We start from the raw sequence: 20453 nt of genomic DNA on the forward strand, positions 1-20453 counted from the left end.
TGCCATCACCTGGATACAACTGAGAGACTTTGGCCAATGTGCTGCCATGGCCCTTTCCAGGTTCTTACCAGCCACTGCTGTTTCCCCTGCCTGCTGCTGCCACACGTGTCCCCTCTTCACAGGCAATGGCTAGAGGAGCTCAGGCACTTCAAGCTGCCTGGGCTTTGGGGAGGTCTGAATCAAACCGTGGCAGTGGGTGCAAGGTGAGGCACAACACAGGGCAGACAGGCTGATGCTGTGCACGGGTATAGCTTTGCTGCTGAGCAGTGTGGGGCAGGCTCCTAACCCAGGGTTCTGCCTGCCTTTGCCAGGAGCCAAGTGCTGTCACCAGATGCTGTATCTCCATAGCAGTACCTGGTGGTCAAAAGCAGCAGCTTTCATTCAATGAAGCTAACAGAGTGTGATTTCAGCACCCACTTCTTCAGTATTACTAGAAAGTACAAGTGATAGGAGAGCATTAGTGCAGTATTCAGTGTTTGCCTGAGGACAGTCCTCAAGCAAACCTGTTAAGAGGTTTAATCATCCTCTGTATTCCCTGTAAGAGATGACCCTGTGTGTTTCCTTTATCAGGGTCAGGTTGGGCTCTTACTGTTGAATTTCCCATTTCTTCTAGTCAGGTCTTCATGGTCAAAGTATCTAAATCTCAGTTTTTCTATGAAAATAAGTGAACAATTAAAAATCTAAGTGCACCCCAGTTTGTGATGAGAGCAGAAACTAGGCATTCATATACAGTTGCTTAGAAACTAATTCTGTGAGTTCCTTTTCCAGTCTTTTTTCTGCATCCCAATAAGTCATGAAGTGCATGGAGCTTTTATTGCACAAGATGAGGAAAAAGGGATAAAACTGAAAACCAGAGTAAATACTCAAAACAGCTCAACAGAAAGGTCACATTAACTGTGAGGTTTGAAAGCTCCTGATGACTTCTTTCGGTGCAGCAGCTGCAGACTAGGAGATTGCAAAGCTTCCTTCCTTATAAAAATACTATCTGTTCTTATCTGACCTTCCTTTCCTTTTTTCCCGGTGTGTGAAGGTAAGGCATTGCAGCATTCTCTCTTATTGCCAGCCAGCCTACAAATGCTGGCCTTTTCCAGTAAGCACCTCAAACAGGGTATTGTTTTTAAATTCAGCATTAAAAATACTTGAACTGAGGTTTTGTAGCTGAATATACTTAGATTCACTGACTTTGAAGCCAGGAGGGACTGGATCTTATCATATTGATATATGATCTTGTGCGGTCTAGTCAGTAGTTCAGAACACAATATGAGAATATAGCATTACTAGGAAAACAACCAACTTTGAATTAAGACAGAGCCTTCCACGTGTTATGGATAGGGTAACATTGCATCCTGAGTTAAAAAAACAAGTCTCAATAGGGACTCTTGGTGATCTCATGAAGGCTCAGGTAGTTCAAAACCACATACAAAGCCCAAACATCTAGTGGGCAGAGCTGGTGTTAAAGCCATGGTTGCAACCTGTCCAACTAAGGCCATCACACGAGGAGTTGTTTTTTCCACCAGGTTTGCGCTGAGCTGTGCTCCAACCTGATGCAGATCTAGTGTGAAGGAAAGCTCTGATGTATAACCAGTCTGGCCAGATCCATGCTGTGAATGTGTTTTTTCACATGTGTCTCTGCGAATAGTGTTATTATTAAAACCAATGTTTTTTCAAAAATATATTAGAAAAACTCTCTGTCTACCCACAGATGCCAGTTCATCAGATAAAAAAAATACAGCTGCTTTAACAATCACTGAGAAGGTTATTCTGCTGGATGAGTTAATAGAAATGGCAGCTAGATTTTTCCATTCAGACACAATTTCCTGGCCTCCTACCCCACTATATGATGTGGCCAAATGTGCTGTGAAAGGAAGGAGGGGCTTGATAAAAGGAAATATCTAAGGCTGCACAGCTCATTGAAAGATGCCAAGCTGTTTCTGTCCAGCCCTGAACCAGGGTGGGATGGGTTGAGTATCTTCCTCTGTCAGGATCTAGTGATCAAGGAGCCTATTGCCAAAAAGTCAAATTCTGTTCCCTGAACTTCAAAATTCCTCTCTTACCAGTAGGAACTGACTGTGGGCAAGAGCAGGTCTAAGTCTCCTCAGATTCATTCCTGGCTTTTCTGTTACCGTCAACTGCAATGGACACACTGGCTCGCTATGAATTGGGATGACTGGACAATCTAATGGATACTAGCCAAAAGAAAAGTCATCCATACTATATGGGATTTAGCAACTATGACAGGTGAAGCATTTGTTTTCTGAAAAGCCACTAAAACTAGGCAAAAAAAGATTATGGTGACAATTTTCTTTTTGGTTAACTATATCCTAGATAAAACAATATTGTAAAAATTTCTGAAAGAGTATTACTATGTTTCCTAGTTATCTGGGCCTGATTTCCACAATGTGTCCTGCCCTAGTAGCACAAATAATCCCAATACTGTGCTATTAAATTTCCCATTTTTTCTGATGTGTTGAGTTAGCCAATCTAACATCATGTTTCAGCCAGCATACACTTCAGAGACTTACCAATCAACTAAGCAAGTCAATCCGTCTTCTGGATGCTTTTCGTAACTCAAAGGAATCTGCAACCTTTCAAAGTCCTCGGTCATCGTAATTAACACAGACTAGGGAAAGGGAAACAATCTAAAGGGTTCTTTCAGCTTTTTGTGCATGGGCAAGTACATAGCTGTAGTAAGTTCACTACTGATGTGCTTAAGTAACCTATTATGTTACAGAGCTGTCATCTTTTCCAAATTAACATCGAACACATTGAACACTGTATTTGTCCATTTTCCACCACAGCTGAGCAACAAGATTAACACCCCTTTCCCACAGTATCTCAATGGATTTAATTAGTCATTAATTGCCTGCCCCCTTGATTATAATGAATTCTCAGACAAATTATTTAATTCCAGTTGCCTAGATAGCCAGCTTCCTAATGATTAATAAAAACCCTGCAGCATAACAGTAATCACTATAAACATCCATTAAAAAAATAATTATGTCACTATTGAAAATGCTGAGTGCCTGGAAGGCCATTAATCAACTGCAGAGTGCTTTTGCAGTCTCACTAACTGTAATCAGTCATGGCAACTGAAGGTCTCCGAGTCTGTCACCCCAGCCCCAAGTCTAAGCTCAGAAGGTACCAAACACTGAGTCCATGTAATTCTCTCCTGGATCAAAACTTTCTGAGAACAGCTTCATGAACTGAAGTTGTTCAGTTCGAGACTCTGGTGTGACAGCTACAGAGCTTAATCTCATCCAGGGGCGGATGAGCCTACAGATCTCACTCTGGTCTTATGTCTGTACCTGCACCAGTATTTGTCTGTGCATGGGAAAGCATAACCCAAGCCAGCTAGATGACATAAAAGGTTAGCAACTCTGCTATAAAAATACATTTTTGAAACATAAAATTTTTCATTGCATGTTGGGCACCCATAAATAAGCCCTTTATAGCCACCTAATGACCATATCCTTAATTTAACATCCCTGAAATAAACCCTACAAATAAGTAAGTGAAACGAAGAGGATCAAACCCCACAGCCACAAAGGAGGGATTTGTTGGATTTGTTATTTTCTTCTTTTGTTTGTGCACATCACTAACACATAAGTTACATTTTTACCCCCCAAGAATGCTTCTGAAGAATTGTATTCTCTGCTGGAAAGGAGGACTGTAACCTAGAGCCTGTTATAAGAGTATGAGACAAGCAGGGTTAATTTCAACAAGATCTTATGGTTTATGTGGAGCACAGCCTAACTGTCACATGCTTGGCTCCTGGAAGAGAATGTGATGCCCTCTCTGAGGTGATGAGGCTCACTGTAGAGTGCTGGGATATGAGATGCTTTATTGATGCTGGGAGTGCCTGCCAATGCTAAGAGGAAATAGTGATTACAGGAAAGTTTGGGGGGGGAAAAATTAGGTACCTAGCTCAGGGCTACAGAAAGGTACCCCAATTTACTTGGGATGAACAACCTGGAAACTTTTGTAGCAGGTAGTTATTTCCAGGTACTCTTTCAAAGAAGTCAGCAATGCCAGCAATGCACAGAGATTTTTGGTAGAGCACTTATCAAGGAAGTTTTCTGTCAGATTCAATATCTACACAAAATGTGGTGTTCTAATACACGAGCAAAAGGTGTAGTTAATGGGAGTTAGTTTTGGGTTTTGCTTCCAGGATTTTGTGAGCAGATGCAGAAACAGTAAGCTTGTGTATTATATCTCTCCAACAATGGGGGTGAACGTACTTTGGAATCCAGCTGCAAAAATCAGTTGTAGCAGTCCTGTATGCATATCAAGAGCCATTTTGCAAGATGGATACATCCCATACATATTCAGATCTTTTTTGTGTTTCAGTCCTGCTGCCAGTTAGCCTTTATTAGCCTGAGAACATTTAACCTTGCAGGACCCTAGTGAAAGGAAGGAAAACTAATCTCTCGTCAGTTAAACCATTGTTTCAGGCAAGTATTTTCCCCAGGAGAAAAAAAACTGCCTCTGTGTATGTGTGTATATATATATATATATATATGCTATGTTGGGTGATTCCTTTTCATCAACTTCTACTTGAAAATAATTTGTAGTGCAGTAATTCAGTCTGGATCCAGAATATCTGTTTGTTTTTCTCTATATTAGAGTAGAACAAGGTAGATCAGTTCATCCAATGGGGATGAATGAATCCCTAGGGAATGGGGGACTACTGCAACCAGTCTAGTCAGGGTAGTCAGGAAATGATAGGACCGAAATTAGTCTCTACCTTCACTGTAAAAAGCTGATGGTTCTGCCACCTACAATAGGCTGAAAGCAACTATGTAGTTTAGAAAGGTGAGTACGCTGGAGGAGAGAAAGTCAGGATTTTGACTTAAAAGTATAGCTAAACAGATAGCTCTATTTGAAAGAAAACCTTTTAAAATTGTCCAAGGAATCCTAGATCTCCTTGTTTTTTTGTTGTTATTTGTTCCTCTTCTAAAGCAACAGTGTAGACAATGCTAATCCAGTCATAATGGAAATCTTAGTTCTTGCATATTGACCACAATGGAAGGAGAATAGAAGGAGAAAGGAGTACACCATTAATATGAGCTTTGCCAATAGTAATTTTTAGTCCTATGGTTTGACCAGTAGTTGATCTGCCCATGGGAATTGAGGTTCCTTCTCCCTGGCTCCCAGCACTGTGTTCCTGACATCAGGCCTGCATTTGAGGCAGAAACCATGACTTTCTAGTAGAAGATGGGGACTGTAGAGCAAAGCCACTCTTTAATAGGTCAAGAGAAATATCTGAAATAAATAGTATTTCTGTGAACAAAAAGTGCATATTATACTAGAAGGACCAGATTGCTAGACTGTGGCTGGATTAGAAAAGCTCTGAACGCCTGCAGTCTAAGTAATACGTTCCAGATCTTGAGTGCTGAAACAAAGTCTCTACCTACTCTTTATTGCATTGTCTCACTGGGAGGAACAAAACTTCTACCTGCAGTCATGCACAAAGCAGAACAGAGCTCAACTGCTTCCCAGATTATGAATTACCTTCATGTTGTTGATAATGAGGGAAAGAAATCTTAACTCAAAAGGAGTCAATGCAATGCCTTGATAATCTGCTGTTCTTGCTGTCACCTGCCAGAGAAAAACTATGTAAATTTATACCAACCAAAGGTCTGATCTCTATTGCTGTCATGGCTGAATCAGCTTTCTCTGCTTATACCTCTGGTCTATATCAAAGAACAAGAAAGGCCTGATGGGTGAATAAGTTCCCCTAGGATATTTCTACAAATTTCAAGAATGTATTTGTGAGTTTCCATTATGGAAAAAAAAAGTAAAAAGGAAGTGAGTGTAGAGAGCAGAAGTATTAGAGGAAAACCATGGGCATTTTTCTGCCTCAGTCCCCACCTGGGGATAGTGGCACTTCAGCTGCACAAATCCTGTCTGCACACAGCATGTTTACCTTGCTTACACCACAGCACCCACCTGGCATCCAGACTTTCATACTTTTCAGTAAAGTATATACATACGTACATCAACATACATGCATCCAAAAATCATTTTACTTGTATATCTAAAATTGCAATTGCTTCTCAAGTCAAGCTGATATTTTAATGGACTGATAATATTGGGAATCATTCATATTTGATGCTTTGTGAGGGGGCCAGGGAGGAAAACGTGAAATCTTGTTGCAACCCAAACTATGCAACTGAAGTCTATACTAATTGCATAAAATGGTGCAGGCTTTTTAAAGTGAAGGTGGATTCAATAGATATTGCATATTGCAGAATCTAAGGGAATCTAGACATTACACCTGAGAGGAGTCTGAAGAGTTCAAAGGAGGAGAATAGAGTCTCCATATTAAAGTTGAATGGAGACATGAGGCTCTGTCTGGCTCCTGTGAGCCAGGTCTGACTCATGGTGGTGCTTGGAGGTATCTGCGTCACAGCCATCAGCCTCTCTGCTAATGATGAAAGTGGCACCCCTGAATTAAAAAGTGGCACATCTTCTGTAGCAGACTGAATGACCCCTGATCTGCATGGAACAGTGATCTTACAAAATTTCTCACTACTGAGCTCAGCAGAAACAATGCCAGATGAACAGCAGAAAATGTTATCGCAGCAGCCACAATTAGTCTCTTATCCTGCCATGCAGGGCACAGTCTAGGTCAGGACCCCTGACCTCAGCACACATTCACATGCAGCCAAATACACACATTCATCCAAAACACTGCAAATGAATTTCAAAACCAGCAGGCTGTATCGTATGCACTGAGAATACTGTATCAGTGGGGCTTGTTTCCAGGGAATTGTCCTGATGCCAGATGTGCTAGTGTGGCTTCTCTCTCCTTTTAAGAGATAGACACATTATCTGAAAACTATTTTGGCTCAACATTCCTACTGTGGAAGCTCCCTGGCCAATACATAGCTATTTTCCCACTGCCGATAAACACAACAATGAATATATAAATGAGAAAAAACCCCAGGCTACTGTAAGTGAGGGCAAGCTATTCTTTGTAACAGTGTGTCTTTTAGGCTTTTATAAGAGCTTCAGAGGGTCTAACAGCCAGCTAGTTCTTCATTTAGCCAGCATGTTCCATTCAATAAAACATTTGATTAGGAAAGTAATGACTTGATTGGTCCAGCAGAACTTTGAACATCATCCAAGAAATTTACAGTAATAAAAAAGACTCAGCAAATCATTCACTTGAAGTGTAAATAATTAGAAAGATGGAATTCTGTTTTGTCTAACGTCCAAAGGTACATAACTACATAACAGGTAGTTATTTTTTGTTCTTGAGAATTTGCTGCCCACAAGAATTCGGAAACTTGAATTTAATAATGAGGCTGTCATGAATTAATGAGGCTGACTTCATGATAATCTGCATTTAGGTACCTTTGAGTTAGAGACTGGAGCACTATAATGATTTTGTTCTTTTTTATTTCCTAAGATTTATTTCACAGTCAGAAGCCTTGGGATACCCAGTGCAGGGCTGAATTCCAAACTGTTCTGAAGGCTGGAGAACCAGCACATATCTATTCATATCATATTCATATCCATGCCTTCAAATACTTAGGAAGCTTAAATTTGAGTCTTGGTGTTTCTAAGAATTGTGGTCCACTGTTACGAGGAAAATGGAAACCAGGAAACAGGATCAACTTTCTTTGAACAGGGATGTGTTGGGGCTGATGTTTTTTTCAGTGCAGGGCTGTCCTTTAGGTACCTTAATTCAATAAATGCCTTGGAGGGAAGTAATAATGACCTCAAAGGGGTTTAAGCATACAAAAAAAGGACAATTTTACATACAAAAGCCAAAGGCAAAATAAAAATGAACATGGTACACTATAAAGCAAATGCTTGATCGCATACAGACTGGGATTGTGAGGCAATCTGAGTCACCCTAAGTTTGATTTGTGCACATCTTGTAAACTCATTTGAAATAGACTAGCTGAAGGGAAGTAAATGATCCAGACTCTCAGTGATGCATGAAACTTTAGGCTCAGAAAGCCACCTGCAGCATTTTTGTTCAAGAGTGAGCACTAAGAAATAATATCAAGTGCAGCCTGCATTACTGGGGAAGAAAAATAGGAGAAAAGAATGACAAAGTTTGAGGATTAAATAATCCTGAAGGAAATTCAAAGACTAATCAACTTCTGAAAACTAAATTGTGAATACCAAGAGATCACGGACTTGGACTACAAGGCCCTGCCAGTTCCATCTGCTCAGACCAAAATGAGTTCTTAAGTTGCTGCTCCAGAGAATTGCATTACCTTTGAGTAGGGCAAGTAACAGCTAACCTTTTAGATTATTATCACTACTACCACACCAACTGATACGGAGTTTGTGAGCTAACACAGTGTTTCCAGTCTTTCAGTTCAATAGCAGAGTGGGTGTATGGAAATGTCATCATTTTGGCAATCAATCAGTTTATTAAAGTCTCCACTGAAAGGCCAAACAGATTCTGTTATGCTGAATGAACAGCAGCTGCAGCCAAGCCTGGACATGAGATGGGAAACTGCTCCTGCTGCAGGGTTAAGAAAAGCCCTTTTTTCCTTTCTGAAAAGAGCTCGGGTGTGGTTTATTTCCTTGCCTTTCTCACCAATACATGGGTTTACATGAGAAGATAAAACTTGAGACATGAAGATGAACATTTAGAAACTGTTTTCATGAGAACACTGGGGATGGGAAACAGAGAAATGTTTGCCTGAGCTGAGGAATGTTGTCAAGGAAGCCCTTCGTCCTATCTGGCCATGAGTGGGGTGTTGAACCTTGACAGTAGTTTGATGACTCTCTGTTCACTCATGGCTGCTTCTGAAATATGCCAGTGGGACTTGTGTCAACAGCAAGTGTACAGTGAAGCATGATTTTTTGCTGATGTGACTATTCCTAATGCTATTTAAATATGGAAAAATATGGGAAAAGGGGTATTTTAATTTATTGTACCTTTTTGCACTATGGCAGTACCGAAAAACCTCTGTTAGGCAATATTATCCCTGCACTCTAAGGGACTTACACATTTGTAAAATTGGTAACGGTTTCTCTAGATTTTCAGAATAATATGTTGGGCAACAGGTGAATATGAAGATCCAACAGCAGTTGGGGTGGGAAATGTAACAATGCTGTGACTATGGCTTTCCAGACTGAACATGGAAAAGAACAGATAAATCCATAAACCACTAGGTTTATGCCACGCAAGAGCTCTCTATCAGGCCTTATACTTCTCTGTGTTCTCTCATACGTTTCTGACACCAGAGTCTGTATTTTCCACATGGTGACTGCCTGTGTCACAGTGTGGATATCCAGCTCATACTGGCTATTACCAATACTGCATTATCAAAAAAAAAAAAAAAGAAGCTTAAAAGGAAGAAGAGTGAATCCATTCAAACCAAATCACCATCCTTCATAGCTCTGCATCCCTGCATCCATCTGTCTCGCTCTGAGGAGAGAGAGTTCACCCCTGTTCATCACCATCTCCTTCTCTTCACTAGGCTTATTCTGCATCTTACACCAGTCTGAGAGCCCCAGCAAGCACTGTTGACCAACGCTTTTCCCTCTGAATGATAAATTTATAGATTTGATGATCTGCAGCAAGAGCAGATCAGTGGCAGACATATTCCTTTGCAATGGTTCACAGTAAGCCATTCCTTCTTAAACTCTCCTCAATCCCATCAGTGTTTTTATGTCTTCTAAATTGCAGCTAAGTAAAATGGTATTTAGGCTTCAGTAATTAAAATTATTTACTTACCGTATGTAACAGCTGGAGCATCTCCACATATCTGAGGAAAGAGACAAACTTTTATTAATTGCTATCAAATAAATATGGAAGGGTGGACTGCCTAGCTTCAGCTTTAGAATAGCAACAGATAGTTTGTAACAATGAACTCACACTTTTTCTGAAGACATCAGCTCCTGGGCAATGAGGTAAGCTCTGGACTGGCCTTCTTTCTGTCAACAGAAAAAGTCAGAGACAATTAAGAGATGTCTCACTCCAAGAAGTAAAGCAGTGTTAAAGAGCACTTTGAACTGACATATTTTGTCAGTAAAATTAAGTGACTAGACTTTTATTCTTTGTTGTTCAGTGTCTGGCATTCTGGACTCCTTTCCATGACAGACCATTTCCCCAATTCAAATACTTGTAGTATAGTACAATACAATAGCTGCCAATGCAGATATCAAGTTTGTGTTGTTATTGAAAATGGACAACAAATTTCTGTTGATTTTTACAGGTCCAAAATTTGTCAAAGAAGCAGAAAGTGCTTAACTTTAAACAGACTAGCTTCACGGCTGTTGCAGCTCATACTACGTGGAAAAGGGAGTTCTTTATCAAAATGGTCATATTCCAAACTATTCTGACTGCTGTGCATGAGAGCTGCGGAAGCAAATGGGGCAAAGGGCTTTATTGCATGATAAACAAAATGTCTAAATGAAATGGACATAAATATCTCCAGAAATAGTTCAGTACTTCACCAGACAACACTGAAATCTCAGTGGGATCTACTTAACTGGTGGGCATCTTGGAAGACACAGTGAACTGTGAAAGAAGCAAAGTGTATGGCTCTGAGGTGCAAGTGGCTAATTAGGGCATTTCGCTCATACTTCATGACTCATCCTTATGGTAAGAGATGACCAAAGCGTAGAAATATGTACTGAAAGGAATGTTCTAGGAAAAGTTTGACTTTTTTAGCAGTGGTGAAGTAGGGAGCTAAACCAGTGGTCTAGTAGCAGTAAAGAAAAGCAGCCCTCAGTGTCCTAAAGTGGACTCAGGTGAAATGAGAGCAGCATCAAGTCTTTGTGACAGTGCTTGACAGACCAAGTATGCTGGGAAGAAGACTCAGTGAAGCAGAAAGCCAAGGGTCCCCACATGGCTGCACAGCCTCCATCTGCTAAGCAAAGGCATGCACCGAGGCTGGAGGGCAGCTTCTGGAGAGGGAACTGGGAAAGAGCCATACCACAGGGCTGGGCACATGACTGGCTGCAGAGAGTAAAGATTTCTAAAAAGGTGGCAGCTTGGCAGTGTTACAATAATCACTTGGACTTTGTTTCAGAAACTTGATGATTGAGGGACCTGCACCCCCTCTATCCCCTGTTCCCATAAGTCTGTCTCTAGATACTGTTGTCAATCTCAGAGTTCATTTCCTGGTTTAAGAAACAGCAATTAAATAACACAAGACAGGCAATGCCTAGTTGCACTCTCTGACTTGCCCTAGACAGGCCATGTGACACCGAGGTCCCTGAATTTTGTCTCTTGGCTAAGACATATTAAAAGCTGATGGCACTTTGGTGACAGTGCCAGTCACTGCCCTCTGGGCCAAGTGCCAGCTCTTAGTTGTGCTGATCCAGTTGTTTGCATGACCTTGACCAGAACCAGACTGGTCTCCTGATCCAGCTTAAAAAATTGTGGGGCTGGGGGCAAATCTGCCTCCATGGGGCTGGAATGGGGCCGTTTGGCCTAAGAGCAGCACAAGCAGATCATGGAAAAATTCACTAAACCCCAGAAGCATTAGTACTGGACAAGTCACTTCTCTGGTGTACTCAGGGAGTAACCCTTTGCATTTCAAAAGCAGGGAAACTACTGAAAACATGGAATCAGCAGCTCCATCCTTGTGCATGCCACTGGCTTGCCATGCTGACACGGACAAACTACATCTCTCCGTCCGTCTTAGTACGTGCCTGTCATTTCACACGCTGCCCAGGGTAGGGGTATTGTAGCTTGATGGTACCCAGACAAGAGTGCTACGGTCCCAATCAGAGCCTTATCACAATTTCATAAGCTTCAACCTCTGAGCTGAGTGACTTCATAATGCCCCTGTTGTAACTATCACGCACTATGAAGCAGTTAACAGTGATGCCACAGTGGTGCCAATAGTAAACTGAGGCGTTACAAGAACAAATGACTTTTTCAGGCTGGCTTTGTGAATCAGTGAGGGAGAAGGAGAAGCTGTCCACATCTGCCTCCCAGGCCCCGTCCTTGAAGAGCTAGATTGCAGCTCTCCTGGGGAATCTGTGTAATTGTATAAATCAAGAGCTGCCCCTTGAAAGGCATCTGAATTAGGGGCTTCTTCAAAGCACACAAATCTTGTCATTCGCAGCTCCAGCATGTTTCAGTTTTGTGTGTGTGTGTGAGCATGAGTGCATATTTTAATATGTGAAGGTTAAAGGTTTGCAAAACAGAATGATTAATGGAGTCTGGAAACCAAGCCCACCAGGTGGAAATGGGTAAGGAGCAGCAAAAGCAGTTTTATATACTGTTGCTGTGATTCAGTAGCTGTCCTGCTTGTTGTGAGACCTTTTTAGCAGTAAAAAGCAATCATGAAGTTCAGGTTCGAATCCAGCTCAATGACAATAAGAAAAATCTGGGGTTCTGCATCCTGGACCTTGAGCATTTGTCTAGTGAGTGAAGGTTCAGATGTAGGAGATTAAGAGAAAGTCCTTATTTTACTAGGCATGAGTTTTCTGTTCCTAACTGGAATCTCTAAATCCAATATTATTTTCTGTAGGCAGCTCAGATGCCATCATACAACCTTGAGAGCCCAGTACAGAAAAGCCATGTGTCACCTTCTGATGAATTGGTAAGGATTTAATTAAATGAACATATATAAAAGACATGAATAAGAGGTGGTCCAGGAGCATCTTCTAAATTAGATTAGCAGGAGAAAAAAAAGGAGTGAATCTCCATCAGTAGTGTAAGTGAAGGGCATCGCTCTTTGTAATATAATCCAGTAGAATTTCAAAGGTTGAGAAAACTTACAGCATTCCCTGTCTCTGAGTTCTCTAAGTTGTTATTATATGCCAGCAGAGTGAAGAGAAGGAAATAGAGAGCTTTTTTAACCAGATATAATGAATTTTCACTGTTATTCTTATATAGAAGAATCAGAACCACCATGTGACTTCTAATGACAAATGCTAGACTTCTCAGGGTCTGAGGTACTCCCAGTGGAATAAAGGCAAAAATTCAAAATCCACCTCCTGTTTTACATTTTTATACCTGCCACTTTCTAAATAGGTTTTTAATAATAAAAATTCCTGTAACAGAGATGAAAGCCCCTCTTTTTGCTCTTTAAAATAAAGTTGATAATGTAAAAAATACCGCAACAGATACTACTGGCTGTGTTTCAGATTGTTTACAGTGCAGGGGCTCTAGCAGCCCCTGAAAATTTCTCCCTACTTGCACGAGTCTGGTCCCCAGGAGAGCATGGATTCAAAGGAGATGAGCTGTTGAAACAATACTAGGAAACGTGTGTAGAAAGCTAACTTTTTAAACTACATTTACTTGTAAAAATGAGCTTAAAAAGAAACATCAGAGGAAAAAATCTGCTTCAAACGGGAAGTCTTGAGATTCTCCAGCAAACAAGCTAAGAGAAAGCAGATGAGCAAAACCAAAGCATGCTCCTTGCATTTTGGTACAGAAATTCACTCATGACCGTGAAAGGCAGCAGGTAGAATTCAGCTCAATGTAAATGAAATTCATGTATCTGGACACAGGGGGGAGATTTTATAATTGAGGCTGTTTCATGCATTTATTTAAACCAAGTTTCCCTGAGGAGCAGAAAAACAGAAATCAAACGAACAAACCCCAGAAGATTCTTTTTCTTTTTTTTTGGCATATGCATATGTGTCTTTTAAAATCCAAATTTGATTCTTAGCCTGCCAGCCCTAAATGGCTGTTTTGACAAGATTAGCTCATTTTGAAATCCTATTTTTGCATCCAGACCAATATGTGTCTGCCAATTCTCCCCAAGTGACAGTGCATCTGAACTCTTTCATATTGTACAGCCACTCCCGGGCATTTTGTTCCAAGAGATACATCACTTCATCAGGGAGCTGGACAAGTTCTTTGCACTTTGGGATTATAGAGGCAGGTTTTGACAGAGCAGCTAATGTTCCGTTGGCACACAGAAGATTGGTGTGAGAAGACAATAAGCAGAGGCAGGAGCAGTAGGGTAGGAAAAACAGTCCTCTATGAAGTTCTCTGTAAAGACACCAGTGCTTTCTGAGACGGAGCACTCACTGGTTCATCAGCTGGATTGGAAATATGGCCTGTAGTAAAATGAAGCTGTTTTAAGAGAGCTCCCCAAGAGCTTGTGGAAGTCTGGTACTGGGTACTGTGATCCTTGCTGACAGTCAGCTTGAGAAGCAAAGGCCAACAAAGCAACCACACCTGTTCTGATGTTCTCTATCAGCCATGTGCAAACAGTTTGTGTTCTGAAGAGTGGGAGAGATACCTCCAGTTAGACTCTGAAGCACATGCTTGTTCTCTAAGTGCTGCCTTCTTCTCTGACAGCTACACAGCATGGTTACACCAGGACAACAGAACAATTAAAATACATGAGATGCAATAAGGGAGACATTTCGAAAAACATTATTTCCTAGTGTCTTGAGTAAAACCCTACAAGAAGTGGCAATAAAATTGTTTTTAGCAGTCTTGAATTTACTTCCCAGTGCACAGTGATTGCATGCATTTCCCTTGTGAACTCAAGTCAAAGTTTTATAGTCACTTCACAACTACCATCACGGGATGCTGAGAAATCTGATCATCTTAGATAAGACACTAGGGTACGCTCTAGAAATGCTAGTGGTTTGTCAGCTAACTAATAGGAAACTATCTGAAAGGAAAAATGTTTTTCACTTAACAGGGAATGTCAGAAATTTAAAGGCTTTTCCTTTCCAAAACAGTGTGAAAGCAACAACCAACCAGCAAATAAAACCTCACAAATCTCAGAGGAAAAAAGATTGATTGTGACTGTTTCACTTGTTTCACTTCATCATGAAGATCAAACCACAGTCTTTTCCACTGGTACCAGAGGCAGTTTAGCACCCTGCAGGCTAGACATAACTGAGATATGGCATGCGGGGAAATCAAAGGAAGCTATTTCCCCTCCGAGATTAAAGCAACAGCAATTTCGGTTACCTTTCAATGTCATTCTGCTTGCAGTTTCTATTTTCTGTTTCTAAAGAACTGGTGTCCTGGTAGGGGGGAAACTATGCTTCCCTCTTTATACTGGCCCCTAAACAAAGCTTCATGTTCTGGCAATGCCTGAAGAGATCTGATCTTCCTAGAATCAATCTACTTATGCTTTTCCTTGACAGAGTTGACCCTTATTTAGCCATCATTTGGATTTGGAGGCTCATCTGCACAGACTTTTTCAGGCTCTGACACATGCTCATGACCAAACACAAGCTATCTACAATCAGGAAGTTGTATAGCTGTGTTGACACTGAGAGACCAGGACAAAATGAAAGGCAGAGAGAGGTGTAGGTAATCAGGATTTGCTATTTTCCTATGCAGCCTTAGTTCCTGGGGCTCAAATTGGAAGACTTCAGAAGAACATACTCATTTGTTGCATGCATACCAAATGAGCTATGCACTGTGTGCTTGTGCAGTGTAACCCAAGGGTAGGCTTATGTTGGTTTTTAAGCACAGACACACACACACACGCATGCGCGCACACGCATGCCCTCCAGTGAAAAACAAAGGTAAATTTGTGCCTAAACCTGCTCGATGCCATTTGTTTAACAACTGCACTGTTAGTCAGCTTACTGGAGATTAAAACAGCCTTAAATGGTCTTAAGATGTGGTCACATTTCCATGATCTTCCCCATAGTTTGTTTAAGAGCTGTTTTATTAATCAGAAATCAGTAAAATAAACCCAAACACAAGTGGATTTTCCTGAAATGAGAGAATTTTGAGATGGCAGAGACCTATTAAATAGTTTACTCCAGCCAACGCAAAACTGGTTCCAATACTGTATTTGTCTTTTTTTTCCTCAGTGGAGTTTTAAATTTTCAAGATTGTAGCTAAATCCTTTGGAGCGAGACATTTTTCCTGACACTGAAGTCAGGACTTTCTTGCTGTTTATGGTGCCTCCACTGTCTGTCTTTGGACTACAATCTTTGCCTTTGCCTCATGCTGTAGGGGTAAATCGTTGCTAACACACTGGGGGAGTAAAGGACTGATGGCTCTGACATTCCTAAATGAGCATGAGGCAAAGAGCAGAGATAGTTGAGAATCCAGATTCTTCTGCTAATTGCTTTTCCCTCTCCAGCTTTCATGCATTCCCCATTTTCATGTCTTTTACCTTGTTGATGAGGCTGGGATCACCAGGGCTGCTCTCCTCCTCTTCTGAACTTCTCTGCTCCTCATCTGATGTGACAACTTCCATTGGTATCATGGAGACTGGGCACACCTTGTAGGGCTCAGTGTAGGCACTGCAGAGAGAATAAGAACAGACTAGCTCAGTGGTGTTATTCCCTCAGTTTGGAGTAAAAAGTTCATATTTAGTTGCAACCAGAACTGCTTCGTTCCTCCCTAGTCAACCCCTCAAAATCGATGCAGTAAAATCATGCTAACATCTCAGTGCTTATTAAAAATGGAAGTTAGATGTTGTAACAATGGGTTTTTCAGGGAAAACAGAATGATGAGAAAAGTATAACTGTAATACCAATGGTATCAATCAAACTACAAGATACTCAGATCCCAAGCTGTTTCCAGGAAATCTGAATTCAGCTCCAGAAACCTAGAGAAAGCTGTGCAGTAAGAGTACTGGATCTAGTATGCAATACAGGCCAGTGGCTTCACAGCATTTTCTTTTAGAAAAAGAAAAATTCAATTAAAATTGCCCATGATTTCAAAACCTCCACAAAGCATGACTAGAGGTAGGTAATCCAGATGGTGCCTGCCCTTTACCTTAGAAAGGTGTCATTTATTGCCAATCTGAGTACGCCTAGCTCCAAACTCCAGTTACTAGATCTTGTTAAACCTTTGTCTGCTGAACTAGCAGCAGTCTTCCTAATGTTGTTACTGTGTACTTACAGGCTGCATTCAGGTTGTCCCTTCATTTTGACTTCTGTATGAAATAGGTGAACATCTTGGTGTCTTACTATGTCATGCCTCCTATCATTTAATCATTCTAAAATCTCTGAACTTCTTCCAATTATCCATTAGCGTTATTCAATTTACTACCCATTTTAGCATCAGTTTTTACTACTAGCCAGTCTTAGCACTGTTCTTGGTACTGCAACACAAAACTCATTATTTCAGCACTGACGAAAGACATATACCAAGACTGCTATACCAAGTATACCAGCTGTAACACCCATCTATTCTTACTTGACTTTACTGAGGTTTTACATTCAAGATGACACTAGTATTTTTGGCCACAGTGTCGTTCCGGGAGTTCATATACAGCTTATACACCAGAGTGGCCCCAAGCCTTTTACATTTCCAAGGCAAGGTTCCAGCGTTCAGCCAACAGGGTGAGTCTTGAGAAACAAAGTCTGACATCTGTGTTTTCCAGTAGACATGATGGCCAACCAGGTTAGTCTGTGATGTGAGCCTGGATTACTCACTGTGTATGATTTCTATACTTCTCATTTTCTCTGAAACATTAACTTCCTTTCACAGCTCTGCCTCACCTCTTTATTTTTCTTTGATCTCCTATGTGGGGTTCCCAGATGTGAACAAACCCAAAACTTCAAAGCCAACACTAGAGTGACAGGAGGCTGGGCAAAGAGGAGTTAATGTAAGTGGGAGGGCAATAAAGAAAGAGATTCCCAAGGCCACTGACCAGACTCTTATTTCCTCATTTCTAAGCTGCAAACAGGGCTGTGTGTCTCCCATGCAGATGTGGCTGTCAGCCTTTCTGTTACACCTCCAGCTTTTCCCTCATGCACAGAGTCCAGGAGTTCTCACAGGCTGCCCAGTGCACTTCTCATGCCTGGACGAAGGGCCAAGCAGCAGCACTGTTCCTCTTGTTTATTATTAGCGTCTGCAGTTTTTCAGTGTGAGTGGCATCACCACACTTTGAAAACCTGCCCAGCCTCAACAGCAAAGGGGCCTCAGAGCAAGTGAAAGCAAGAGTAAGGCAAATACAGGAACATCTCAGGGGGCTTATTAATAGTTGAGCCAGTCTCAGTCCTTACTCACACAGTCCTGCAATTTGTAATTGTTTGCCCCAGCAGACATGAAATTAAGGCCCTCCCTCCTTTTCTCTCTCTCTCTGATAAATGACTGCATTATGTTAATGTAAGAACACATTACAATTTGGGAAGAATGCCTCAGTATATTAGTCCTGTAATCATTATGAATGGCATTATTAAAGGCTCATGCAGTAGCAGAACTTGCAATATTGCTGAACTGCTACAGGGGCTTCATTTACAGTAGACCTGCAGCCAGTGGCATGGCTTGTGTTTAAAGAGAAGTCTCAAAATGTTATGGATCTCATTTGCACAAGGGATAGGCACAAGCATATTTGTGCCACCTTTTCCATTTTGCTCTTCTCTGACCACTCCAGCAGTACTCTGGTGTTTACGTCTGAGACTGTTCTATATTGTCACAGAGCTCCTGGGCAGTACACCTTTCCCAATACTCACCATGTGTTTTACTCCAATGAACTCACACATCTTCGTCCACCATACATGTCTATGCTCCTGTGGTCTCCTAGCACTCCTAGCTTCTGAAAACTTGAACTGTGCCCATGAACTGCTAAATGATACTTTTCTTTAGCTCATTAAAAGCACTGCTAAATAAGCTTACTGTAAGCAATAAACTTTAATGCAATGGAAGATGCAAATAAAAGTGTGCGTATGAAGAACAAGGGGAGAAATAGTCCCAGAGGTTGCAATATCTCAATAGACACAGTAATACCCAACTAATTCTCTTCCTTGTAGCAATAATTTGGTTGGATGAGAACAGATTGCAGGCACATTATCTGCTGCTCCTCCAGCAATTGTCTGTCATCATTCCAAGACTTAGCCAGCACAAGAAAGGAAGCAATGGGCCTTCTGGGACAGTCTGACATTTAATTGACTGAATAAATGCAGGAGGATGCAGTGCAGCAAAAGTCTTTCAGTTAGCACCAGTTACATTATAATTACCAGAGCTGCTGATAGGTACACAGCAGGGAGAAGCTGTACAGATGCACCCTACTAGCTACCTGTGTGCCTTTATCTCTGAACATGTATTGGTATATCTGAAAAAGTGTTCTGGAGTCTACAGATTCTCTGTTTATCCTGCTCTTATAGTTTGTTTACATCTCACCTCATGTGACCTCAGTGACTAAGGGGAAGGTGAAGCCATCAAGGAGAGGGAAGCTGAACTGATCCTTGTACTAGCACTTTGTAAATAAAGTCCAGACACAATTCTCTATTAAGTGGGTGATTTAACAGTGGCAAAATACACAGCCAAAGTTACTATAATAAAGGCCTATGAAGACCATGTATTTTTGTTTGCATAACACCACAAATGCTCTTGGCTGTATGCTCATCTCTTGGCCACACACAGAAGTGATGTCCTGTTTCCTCCTTTAGAGTCACCAACTGCCTGAAAACAACAATAAGAAAAAAGTCTGAGTTGGTGAAAATCTCAGCTTAAGGCCTGTGACTTCCACTGGGTGATGTAAGTCCTCTGTACCAGTAAGGATCAGATTGCCTGCAGTTTGCTTTCAATGAATCAAGTGATGCATCCTAAAGAAAGCTCATAAATCTCACTTGCCTTCTGCTTCATGGTCTATGATCATGAGGGGAGAAGGGGAGTGCTCTTTTTTTTGTAAGGTATTTATATCAATGTATCCCCAGACCGGTCAGCTATGCTTATTGATACCTGTGGACTATTTATCCTGTCCACCAAGTGACTCCTTATACATCTGAAGTGCAGCTGGTTAGGCTGTGAAAATGTGCTGGCCATGATCCTTCAAATGCTACTGCAGTAGATCCATCACAGCACTTACAAGGTATTATCACATCTGTTGGGACAGATGTACAGCATATTTCTGACTTGCAATGAATCTGCAGCAGACAGTGGAAATGTGCTGAAAACGTGCTAGTCAAAAGCACTTCAGCATCTCCCTGAAGCAGCAACAATTAATGCAGGGTTCAGATGTCATGCAGTTTTAGTGCCACAGTTTAGAACACAGAATCACAGAACAGAATTATAGAATGGTTCGGGTTGGAAGAGACCTTACAGATGATCTAGTTCCACCCCCTTGCCATGGACAGGGTCACCTTCCACCATCCCAGGTTGCTCCAAGCCCCGTCCAACCTGACCTTGAACACTCCCAGGGATAGGGCAGCCACAGCTTCTCTGCGTGACCTGTGCCAGGGCCTCCCCACCCTCTAGGTAAAGAATTTCTTCCTAATGTATAATCTAAATCTCCCCTCTTTTAGTTTAAAACCATTCCCCCTTGTCTTATCATTATCTGCCCATGTAAAAAGTCACTCTCCCTCCTTTTTATAAGCCCCTTTTAAGTACTGGAAGGCTGCAATGAGGTCCCCCCAGAGCCTTCTCTTCTGCAGGCTGAACAACCCAGCTCTCCCACCCTGTCTCCATAGCAGAAGTGCTGCAGTCCTCTGAGAACCTTTGTGGGCTCCTCTGGAGCCACTCTAACAGGTCCTTGTCTTTCTTGTGCTGACAACTCCAGGTGGAGTCTCAGGAGGACAGAGTAGAGGGGGAGATTCCCTCCCTATTAATGATATGGGAGGAAGCAGGCAAGTGG

The 20453-nt window shown here is 41.5% G+C and overlaps 1 protein-coding gene across 3 annotated transcripts in view; it reads right to left on the reverse strand.

Moving 5' to 3' along the window:
• Positions 1-20453, reverse strand: part of FGD5 (FYVE, RhoGEF and PH domain containing 5) — an 89460-nt gene that overhangs the window by 37910 nt on the left and 31097 nt on the right. For all 3 annotated transcript variants that reach the window (XM_027671962.1, XM_027671963.1, XM_027671961.1), the window contains exons 3-5: positions 16041-16170; positions 9851-9909; positions 9710-9740 (exon numbers count right to left, since the gene is read on the reverse strand). In XM_027671962.1, the coding sequence (XP_027527763.1) occupies positions 9710-9740; positions 9851-9909; positions 16041-16170 (220 nt within the window). The remainder of the gene's footprint in view (positions 1-9709; positions 9741-9850; positions 9910-16040; positions 16171-20453) is intronic.

Source organism: Neopelma chrysocephalum, unplaced genomic scaffold, assembly GCF_003984885.1.
Source record: "Neopelma chrysocephalum unplaced genomic scaffold, ASM398488v2 Primary Assembly neopelma1_97238, whole genome shotgun sequence".
NCBI lineage: Eukaryota > Metazoa > Chordata > Aves > Passeriformes > Pipridae > Neopelma > Neopelma chrysocephalum.